Source organism: Chelmon rostratus, chromosome 2 (genome assembly GCF_017976325.1).
Source record: "Chelmon rostratus isolate fCheRos1 chromosome 2, fCheRos1.pri, whole genome shotgun sequence".
In the NCBI taxonomy this organism is placed as follows: Eukaryota; Metazoa; Chordata; class Actinopteri; order Chaetodontiformes; family Chaetodontidae; genus Chelmon; species Chelmon rostratus.
Window position 1 is genome coordinate 23,817,451 of NC_055659.1, and position 11,571 is coordinate 23,829,021.

The 11,571-nt window shown below is 43.4% G+C and overlaps 1 protein-coding gene across 1 annotated transcript; it reads left to right on the forward strand.

The window, feature by feature from the left end:
- Window positions 1–390: 390 nt before the first annotated feature.
- On the forward strand, window positions 391–11,171 carry LOC121611908 (inter-alpha-trypsin inhibitor heavy chain H3-like). The gene is made up of 22 exons (XM_041944639.1): window positions 391–510; window positions 798–827; window positions 1,593–1,616; window positions 2,414–2,568; window positions 2,742–2,846; window positions 3,000–3,162; window positions 3,295–3,405; window positions 3,582–3,710; window positions 3,927–4,043; window positions 4,126–4,294; window positions 4,413–4,538; window positions 4,656–4,837; window positions 4,988–5,173; window positions 5,289–5,428; window positions 5,642–5,802; window positions 6,012–6,038; window positions 6,122–6,181; window positions 6,885–6,998; window positions 7,165–7,366; window positions 7,486–7,658; window positions 10,276–10,387; window positions 10,495–11,171. Exons 1-22 carry the CDS (start codon window positions 397–399, stop codon window positions 10,631–10,633), a joined length of 2,739 nt encoding a protein of 912 aa, XP_041800573.1. The 5' UTR covers window positions 391–396; the 3' UTR covers window positions 10,634–11,171.
- Window positions 11,172–11,571: the final 400 nt, after the last annotated feature.

The window sequence follows — 11,571 nt, forward strand, 5'->3', positions numbered from 1 at the left end:
CTGGTACGTGTATGCACCAGCATCTTGCAGTAACCGAAAGAACTGTTTCAGAGCGAATGATGAGGAACAGTTTTTGGTGACACTAACTGGTCCTTTTGTGATATTTTCCTGGACTGGACTGACACTCTGGGTATCAAGCTTGTCATGTTGCCAAACATCTGGTTAAGTTCTGTGTCAGTCCTACCAACATACACGCACTTCCAGCCAGAGCACAGATATTTTCTTTTTAGCTTTACAAGCACCAACGTTTGTACCTCAGGGCCTCCTGCACATTGAGCTCAGGTCTGTTGGTCAATACTCCAGGACAACACACACACACACTTTTTGTCCCTCCCCCTGGGCAATGAGCTTGTTTCTCAGCAGTGAAGTCAGTCACTGTTCGGTGGAAGTTTGGTCATGTCTGGACTGCTGGGTGTTCGCCTGCTGCTGCTCTGGGGCAGCGCCTGCCTCTGGCTGCCTGGCCTGGCCCGGGGGGCTCTGGTCATCTCCGGGGCCCATGAAGCTCTCCAGGTAACTTCACACACTGACCTTTTTGTACTCTGATCTTAATCTGAAATCACATTGTTTTAGACAGTAGTTGAAGTTTAATTTTGACAGGCTGATTTAGCCATTAAGCCATTGTTTTCTTATAAATATCCTCTGCGCTCCTTCAGTGCTAGTTTAATCCCCCGTCTCCTCCTCTGTATGTATAGACACAGAATCCCAAGTGTTTCTTTCAGCCTGGTTCATGCTATGCCAGTGTTTTTTTCTGATATCTTGGCACCACGTTGGTTCATTCTGCTGTATTTGTATTCCAGGAGACAAGTGGAGCTGCCAGATCACTGCAGGTATTTGGCAGAAACTATTCCCAGACAGACAGTCCTTTCATATTCTGGTGAAATATTGTTGAGAAATAACTTGCATCTTCCTGCTTGTACATTATTCTCATTGATAAATACAGTGACATCATTAGTTACTGAATCATCATTACAAAACTTAAATACTAACAATAAATAAGGATATTTCAAAGAGGCAAATACAACCCTGATTCTGCAAAAGTTGTAAAACATAAACAGAATGTGATAATTAGCTAACCTTTTTACACAGTATAGTGTAGTAGTATAAAGACAGTATATTTAATGTTTGACCTCATCAGCCTCATTGATTTTTGTAAATATCTTCTTATTCTGAATTTGATGCCAGCAACATGTTTCAAACAAGTTGGGACAGGAGCAGCAAATGACTGGAAAAGTTGTGGAACGCTCCAAAAACACCTGTTTGGATCATTCCACAGGTAAACAGGTTGATTGGTAACAGGTGATAGTATCATGACTGGGTATGAAAGGAGCATCCTGGAAAGGATCAGTCGCTCACAAGCAGGGATGGAGCGAGGTTCAGCACTCAAACACATGATTGTATAAAGGATTTTATTCACATTTCACACAGTGTCACAACTTTTTTAAAATCAGGGTTGTATGAATCACATTATTAAACACCATTATGGAACACCGGCAGTTGAAATTGGCAGCTTTGCTCAATCTTAGATTTAGATTTTCCTGTAAAATTTCATCCTCAGCATTTTTTCTCCCTTTTCTTTGTTTGTCTTGGTACAGAAAAGAAGTACAAATGAGGCCACGGTAAGAAAATAATCTTTTTGTATCTCTACTGATGACAGTGATGGTGAGAAATATTCAGTTCATCTCCACACATGCTTTCACCAAACAAATAAAAAGACTTAATATATTTGGAAATTCTTATTCACGCATAAATAAATACATATAAATATTAAAGAAAATAACCTAGCAACAATGAAGGCTGTACAAAAGCACATACAGAAAATGACCTACAAGGTTTAGAGAAGACAGATAGCAGAGGGAATAAAAAGACACCCTGGGGGAATGTCAGCTCAGCATGCTCACTGATTTCCTGATGATTTGTTGCTCGTAAACAGAAGTCTGATCCCACTGTTTGACTCCGGTAACCTTTGAGCACACTGTTTACTTCACTGACAGGCTGTGAAACCAGCAAAATCAACACAACATCAATAGACTTACAACAGAAGATTGATTCAAAGGATTGAAACTTAAGTGTCTCAACAAGAGTTTAGTTTTCAACACTAGCACACTGTCCCTGCTCGGAGCGTGCAGCACCCAGGTTGACTCACCCAGTCTGTCTCATCGCAGCACTCCCGAAGTGGAATCAGTGACATTATGTCTTTTTAAAACACTTTCTCAAGCTGTTCTAATTTTCTTTGGCACCAGTCAGGGCAGCACGCTGGACCGGATCTAGCCACAAAAAAAACCCCAAAAACATTCTGACTGAAATATCATAAAAATAGCAGATCTTACAGTCATTCAGTGTATTAAAATGATGTATGTGAAGTGCTTATGAGCGGATCCGTTAGTGTGTAAATCTTTCCATCGTTGTGTCTCAGGTGGAGGTGTACAGCGTGACAGTGGACTGCACTGTGACGTCTCGTTTCGCCCACACCGTCATGACCTCCAAGGCTCTGAACAAAGCCAACACCTCCCAGGAAATCTTCTTTGAAATGGAGCTGCCCAAGACCGCCTTCATCAGCAACTTCAGCATGTCAGTCTGTCCCCGCTCTGATTTCCACTCTGTCCACGTTCCTACATGCATTATGACCATCTGTGTGTGGCAGCATTCATCCTTGCTCTAAAACTAATTTTTTGAATGATATAGCAAGTCAGTACAATGTGCTTAAACTGCATCATGTCGTTCTTCATCTTTGTGCCTCACAGGGAAATTGAGGGTCAGGTGTATGTCGGGGAGGTGAAGGAGAAAGAGAAAGCCAAGAAGCAGTATGAGAAGGCCGTTTCCTCTGGACAGACTGCCGGACTGGTCAAGTGAGTCAGCCTAGATTAAAGGTTGATAAACCCAGTAGTGCGAGCACAAAAACAAATGTTCAAAGAAACATACAGTGTCTGCAGTTTCATATGCTTCCATTCACTGAAAAAAATGAAATGAATATTGTCAATTATGTCTGTGTTTTATTTCAGGGCCTCTGGAAGAAAGATGGAGAAGTTTTCAGTGTCCGTCAACATTGCAGCCAAAAGTAACGTAACTTTCATTCTCACCTACGAGGAGCTCCTTCAGAGGAAACTGGGCCAGTATGAGATTCTGACCCGAGTTAAACCCAAGCAGCCGGTGCAGGAGTTTCAGGTGAACCCATGTTTATGTTCACATCCTGGCTCTTGCTGATTTGCTGGTGATTTCAGATATTCTAAATGAGTTGTTTACCTTACAAATGATTTCTGTGTGTCTGTTTGCATGTGTTTGCCTGTGTGGAGACAGATTGTGGCAAACATCTTCGAGCCTCAAGGTCTTTCATATGTCGATGCCCATGCAACCTTCCTCTCCAATGAACTGCTCCCTCTAGTGGAGAAAACTGTCTCAGACAAAAAGGTACATGATGCAACAGGTTAGATAAGAGCTGCCTCTGACGTTTTTCCTGTCTTGCAGTTCCTGAATGTCAACTCTTTTTCAGCTTTCAATCTGTCTTTTCATTGCACATTCAATAAAGATGACTGGCCAAAGAATTAAGAGTAACCAAAAGAGATCATGTTGTATCCCACTGTCAGGCACACATCTCTTTCTCGCCAACTATGGAGCAGCAGAGGAAGTGTCCAGGTTGTGATGGAACACTCATCGATGGAGATTTTATCATCAAGTATGATGTGAACCGAGCAAACAGCCTCGGGAACATTCAGGTCAGCTCTGAACAAATCCTGGACTCAGTGTCTGCCGAATGCACATTTAAGTCACTTGCAAAATTTACTTTAATGCTGAGCTCTAAAATAAAATGCATGACTCTACGGTTAGATTGTCCAACAACATGAAAATAATCAACCATATGTCAGAGAAAATTCTGCCATTTGTCATTCTTTCATGCATATTACTGTTCTTCATGATTCTCCTCCCATCAGATTGTGAACGGATACTTTGTGCACTTCTTTGCTCCGCCTGACCTGCCCAGAGTGCCAAAGAATGTGGTGTTTGTGATCGACAGGAGCGGATCAATGAGTGGAAGGAAGATCGCACAGGTGACGGACTGTTCAGACCGTCCATGTGATTCTAATATGTTGATGGCCACATTTTGACCTCTGACCTTGCAACTCTTCGTAGACACGAGAGGCAATGCTGGCCATCCTCAAAGACCTCCACGAGGAAGACCACTTTGCCGTCATCCAGTTTGATCACACAATCCTTTCCTGGAAGGAGTCACTCACCAAAGCAACCAAGGAAAATGTGGACCAAGCTATGGTTTATGTCCGAAACATAAGGGACCTTGGAGGTTAACAGACAAACAAGTGACACTAGCCTTTATCCTAAATGTCATCTTTGCTTCCTAGATGATAGAAATGTACTCTCATACGATGAACTTTACAACTTGTTGTGTGTTTTCCTTCTAGGAACCAACATCAATGATGCAGTGTTGAGAGGCGTGGAGATGCTGGTCAAGGACAGGCAGGAGAAGAAGCTCCCGGAGAGGAGCATCGATATGATCATTTTACTGACCGATGGAATGCCAAATTCTGGTGAGCGCAGTGCGCACAAACTGTGGGATGTACTGTGTATTTGTGTAGGTGCACATTTGATCCATGTACTTTCTATTTAGCATTCAATTTCTGCATATTGCATGTGTGCGTTCGAAGGAGAGTCTCGCCTCCCGGTGATCCAGAATAATGTGCATTCTGCTATCGGAGGAAACATGTCTTTGTACTGTCTTGGATTTGGGAATGATGTGGACTACTCCTTCCTGGATGTGATGAGCAGACAAAACAAAGGGCTGGCCCGCAGAATCTTTGAGGGTTCAGATGCAACACTTCAGCTCCAGGTAGAGGGTCTAAGCTATGCATTTTGAGCCAATATTCAAATAATAACAAAGTAATCACTATTTTTTGATAAAATTAGAATAAAAATTATTTTTATAGCATATTTTGTACGAATACGTGTAAGTCACAATGTGTGCATGTATTTATTCCAGGGTTTCTATGACGAGGTGTCCAGCCCTCTACTTTCAGAGGTGGACCTGCGTTACCCTGACAATGCAGTGGACTTCCTGACTACTAACCACTTCGACCAGTTGTTTAACGGCTCAGAGATTGTGGTGGCCGGTCGGATGATGGACAACAACCTGGATAACTTCATGGTGGAAGTGTTCGGCCAGGGGGTGAGGAGAAGGAAATGGCAGAAATTTAGAACAGTGCTGAGGTGGAGAGAAGATGTGTTTATCACTATTTTATAATAATACAAAATTTACCCATACTTTTTCCTCCCGTTCCTAGTTTGAGGAGGACTTCACGGTGCAGGGCCAGGCCACTGCTGATGACTGGGGTGTGATTTACCCAGATGAGGAGTACATCTTTGGGGATTTCACAGAGCGTCTATGGGCCTACCTCACCATCCAGCAGCTACTGCAGAAGAGGTCGGTTTAAGTGATTTCGCTCACGCTAAGGCCTGAACGGTTTCACCTTGGAAATCTTGGAGACTGGTCCCATTAAAATCTTTGTTAATAAGACTTTTGTCCATCATCTAAGAGCCCAAGATGAATCTTGTAATATTAAATTATAGGTTCCACGGAGGTTTTATGAGTGCGAGTGTCATATATGGCAACTTCAGAACATGTTCTTTCTTGCAGCAAGAGTGGTGACACAGACGAGAAAGCCAACGCCACAGCTAAGGCCCTGGACATGTCACTGCAGTACAGCTTTGTCACGCCCCTCACCTCCATGGTGGTCACCAAGCCTGAAACTGAGGACGGGACAGACAGCCCGCTCATTGCTGACAAGCTAACTGAGGGTAGGGGAGGAAAGAGAGGATTTAAAAAGTGACACTGGGTAGCTTTTTTTGAGTATGGCAAGCTTGTTCATTTCCTTTCAGAAGCAGCGCTCACTGCTGAATTCATCTTTTCAGCATGTTGCTTGTTTTTACTCAACTCTCCCAGCAGAGGCTGGTACTTCAGTTTGAACCATGGAATTTATGAAATTTTGTCCATCTGTTTTTGACAGAGCAAAGACAGCAGGCAGAAAGAATGGGTAAGGCATTTCAAAAAACAACAACAGAGACTTGGGATTAAGTCAATTCAATTTAACTTGAACTTTATTGTTCCTGTGTGTAGCACATCGATATATACCTCCAGTGCACACAAGTTCTTACCAGCCATCACCCACGTATTTTGGTAAGTACATTTTCAGCAATGCTAGCTGCATGGCAATGTCAGCATGTCTGTCAGTTGTAAAAATTGCTGGATGAGTCCTAATGGCGTTGCTGAAATGACTTCCTTTAGCACCGCAAGCAGGTCAAAATCTTAACCTAACCTGCAGTGGATTATCTCAGCATCTACTGTAGTAGTGTGGCGCAATGTTTTTGTACAGATCTTCACGGTCCTTATTGATCCCCAGACTTTTCCTCTGGTGTCTTGGTTTTGAGTGAAATATTTGTACAGGTATTAAAGAGATTGCCATCGTGCACACATTTATTTCCTCAGTGTGAATTTCAACTCTAGAGATTCTTAACTTTTCATCTTGTGCCATCATTAAGTGAAATTCCCATAAATGTCAGCTATAGCTACTTAGCTATAGCTAAAGATACTTTGTTTGTAGTGTTATCTGTGCACACTAACATGCTAAAATAAAACAGTGAATGTGATAGACACTTGCTAAAGAATAGCAGGTTAACATTGTCATGGTGAGCATGTTAGCATGCTGACGCTAGTGTTTAGCTCAAAGCATGACTGCGCCTACAGCCTCACAGAGCTGCTAGTTTCTCTGTAGACTCTCAGTATTGTTTAAATGTTGCCGTCAGCAAGTTGATCCAATATCAGAAAGAAAATCACATCTTTTTTGTTTATAACTGTCATTATACTTTGGGGTCACCTGCAGTGGATGGAGATCCTCACTTCATGATAGAGCTCCCAGACAGAGATGACGCTGTGTGCTTCAACATCAATGACAAACCAGGAACCATTTTCAACCTGGTCAGAGACCCAGTATCAGGTCAGGCCATCTTAACCTTTGACAAATATAAGATCCCAGGGTGTCCTTTAACCTTTTCTCTTTTTTTTTTACTTCACATATATACTCCTTGTAGACCAAGACACTGCCTGTAAATCATACCATGCACTTAAAAAGTGAGTGACTGAATATTAAGTTGGTTCCTCAGGTATTTTGGTCAACGGCCAGGTCATCGGTGACAAGAAGATTCCCCCTGATGGCAAGATTAACACCTACTTTTGCCGTTTTGGCATCATCCACCAGACTCTGGGGGTGAGGCTGGAGGTGAGCACTCAGGTCATCTCAGTGTTCCAGGATGGCAAATGGGTCAAGCTGCTGTGGTCTGATGCAGCTTCTCTCAAAGGACCCAAGTGAGTGGCTGCAGCATAACATTGTTATATCCTTCAGTGAGAGAGAGCTGTCTCTCTACATGAGTAACATGAAACATAAAATCCAGTTCAGGATGAATGACTGACATCTTCTCCTCCAGTGTGGATCTTCTCTTGACCAAGGATCGCAGTCTAACAGTAACTCTAAAAGATTCAGTCAAGTTTGTCATCCTGCTACACAAAGTGTGGGAGAAGCACCCGTACCACCGGGACTACTTGGGTTTCTACACCCTGGACAGCCACCTCCTGTCGCCTTCTGTTCACGGCTTGCTAGGTACAACTTGACACATGTTAAGGAGAAAATTGCATGGTTTGAGATTTAATAGCCAGTCAAAAGAAATAATATTCATTTCAGAATCTTCTTTGGTTTCTTTTCATAGCAGACCAACAAAATAAGACAGATAAATATTTGCCACTGTGTCGCCTAAAGGAGAATGGGTCAAATTTGATATCATACACTAGGCTAATAATAATCATGAAAAGTTCAAAGTTGCATATTGCCAGCCAGAATTTCACCTTATCCTGGAACCACTTGGGAAAGACTATTGCAAAATCAAATCAATGAAAGACATTAAAGCAGCTATAATCAATAATTGTATTTATATGTACAGTATTACAATGTGACAGTGTAAAAGGGGTCACTCATAGTGTTGAACCTACTGAAAATTATGACCCAAATACACTGCTCCCCTCCGCTTTAAACTGAGTTTAAGGACATAGTTCAGCCCTCTGGCCCACAAGTTTACTGTTGTGGTTCACTCACCGCTCACAAAGTGCTGTTTTGCAGCAGGGAACTGTTATCAGTGCAAAAACTGAAAAATACCCACTCTATTAACTCGGCACCAAATGGCAGACAGACAAAGAAAGAACTAGAGCTGAAGGGCGGAGCTACTCTGAAGGATAGACAGTAGGATGACCAGAAGGTCGGGGTCGCTTTGGAGAATGGCCTGGAAACTGAGTATACAGGATCAGAGTCTGGTGGCTTGAGTGCAGGACCAGAGATCAGCAGCAGGGGATCTTAGCTAGAGGTCCAGATCTAACCTATCTGCTCAGCTTTCAGGCTTAGGCCTGGTGACCTGGTGGCTGAAGAATGCAGGACTGGGCAGGGGCAAAGCAAGAAACCTCGCACAGGTGTCTTGGATTCAGAACCAAAGGACAGAGCAGGTGTGGAAGGAAGCCAGCAGGCAGGGCTGAAGGGTAGAGCCACTCTGAAGGGTAGTGCAAGAGGATGACCAAATGGATGGAGCTGCTCTGGAGGACGGTCCGGAAGCTGAGCAGAGGGGGGCAGGACCTCTGAGGGCTGGGCAGGAGGCTGGCTGCGGATGTGGAACCCCTCTGAAGGTTGGTGACACAGGCAGAACCACCTTGGAGATCAGGACTGGAGTCTGGTGGCTAGACTGCAGGACCAGGGATAAGTGGCGGGAGATCTGAGCCTGTATCAGGGCTCCAGGGCTGTGGCCAGTAACAGGGAGACTGTTGACCCAGGGGAACAGGAGCCTGATGAAACACCACCGCAGTAGACTGCTGCAGTTCAGCTGGAACAGGAAGTTGCTGCAGCTCAGCAGGATATGGAGATGTGTGCAGCACTGGTGCTGAATATTGCAGCAGCTCAGGAACTGGTAACAGCTGCTACTCCAGCTCAGTGGATCGCTGCCGCACAGGAACAAAAAACTGTTGCACAGGCGCAGGTGTCGGCTAGACTGACAACTGTGAACCAGGAACAGCCAGACTGCTGATGAGGAACCAGGACTAGATGTTGGCCAGACCACTGATGGGGAAACAGGAACAGATGGCGATGTAGTCGACCCAGGGGTTAAAGAGGCGTCAGACTCAGGCTGTCTGGCTCTAGAGAAAAGGTCCAACAGAAGAGAGACCAAGGACCTGGATGACAAGGAACCTTGATGTCATTGGGAGCCACACTGGGAGACAGGAAGCTAGCCAGCTCAGTAGCAGGAGGCTGGCAGGTTAGCTGGTTGGGATACAGGCGGAATGTTAACCGGTGTGTGGGCTGAATAAGCATAAAACCAACCTGCCAGGATGCCAAAATGATGGCTAGGCTGCTGGTGCTGAACAGGCTCCTTGCTAAGGCCAGCATGGAAGCCACTGAAGGAATTCAGAATAGCCAACATGGCTTTCTTAAGATTATCAGTCCTGTTTAATAGTTCTGTCATGCTTGAAACTCCCCAAACCCAGGACTTACCCCAGATTGAGGCCCTCGCTTATCCTTGATGTCCCCAGAACTATGAATACAGATGAAGAATTTATTCAAAGCAGATCTCACTTCCTTCAGATTCTCTGGTGGAAAGCCAATATCCACTGAGTCCGTTTCTGGCCAGGTCATATTGTTTTGTTTGGCAGTTAAAAAAGACCCAATGCAGGACACTCAGGCAGGCAAGCAGGGAGCAGCAGGGCCAAAATTCAAAAACACAAAGAAGAAATATAAATTACCAAATGAATAACAAACCGGTATGACACAGGCAGGAAACAAATGCAGGACAAGGGACAAACACAGACAACCTGACAACTGACAGGGAAAACACACAAGCATGACTAGATACACAGGAGGGAAAACTAATGATGGACAGGTGAAACTAATCCACAATCACAAAGGCGGGAAAGAGACGCAGACAGCAAGGCACAAAGCAGGATACAATTTAATCTAAATAATAAAATTAACACATGGCTTCACAGGTCCTAAATCAATATTAGATTTTAACAATCTTTACATCAATCATGTTTATTCATACAGTATAAACAGAGAGATACTTTAATATATATCACATGCAATCTTTTCAATGTCACAAATAGAGATATTAAAGGTCAAATTATTTTACTGCATTTTGCCATTGTCACTAGTGGAGAATGATTATATCTTAAACAATGCCCTCCAGGTCAGTTTTACCATGGGATTGAATATGAGGTGACAGACCTGCGTCCAGGTGAGGTCCCGGAGAAACCAGACGCCACCATGTTTGTGAAAGGACAGGAGCTCAATGTGACCAGGTACACGACATGGCTTCGATAAGAGTTAGCATGTAATGTGATAAGAAATGAACATGTGCACTTGAAATATCATTTGGTCAACATGCCACGTCTGTCTCTGTCCACAGAGGCTGGCAGAGAGACTTCAGGAGGGATGTGAAGAACGGAGACAACGTTCCCTGCTGGTTCATTCACAACAATGGAACAGGCCTCCTCGATGGAGATGCAGCAGACTACATTGTGTCGGGCCTTTTTAAAACTGTTTAAAAAAAGATTACACATCAATGTCTACTACAGAAATCACCAAATCAAAGTCATTCAATAAAAATTCAATTTTGCCTGTACTTACACCATGAATATTCTAACACCATGTGCCAAACAGGCTTCATTCACAGCATTGTATGGATGATTTCACAGGTTCTATGAGAGTAATTGCTGAAAGAATGGGAAGGAGCATCTCAGAATAGTAAGAAGTGCTGGAAGACAGCCCCAGCAATCAGTTGTTTGGAAATAAATGGGACACAATTCATTAAGACAGACTCAAGAAGGATTCACTGATTTCATTTCAGACTATTAAGTTCATGATTTTCAGGTCTTTGCTTTGATTGCTCCTCTTTTTCTCTCTAAAGTTGACTCGTCTACTAGCTTGCTAATTTCAAACCTTTGTATGATACTGATACACCATGCTAGACGAAGTGCTTTCTAATGTCAGCTACTCTGATGAAAAGGTCTGTTACAGTTCACATGGAGCCTACTGTGGGACTCCTGAACCACATGATACCAAATAAATGTTAAAGAGTGGTGACACTGGGTGGAACTCTTCTTCATGGTCAAACAGTCCCAAAGGAAAAGTCCCCCGAGGACTTTGATTATTGTTTTACTGAAGGAAATATCAACACTTAACAGTAATTAATGTTGGCTTAATTTGTGGTTTACAGTTTGTGAGCATATAATCAACCTCATTCACATCTCGGCATGTGAAAAAGAAAAAAATACATTCATGGAAGGGAAAATCCCAAGATCTATACAACCTTAAAACCTGCACTCACAACTGCATTCAGTAAACACATACGGGTACACCCTGAAATGAAACACTAGATAGGCAAGTCAGGGCTAGAAAATAGCTTGAAGTCTCCTCTACACTCGTAATCCCCCACCCCCTCATCCATACACACACACGCACGCACGCACACACGTACCAATTT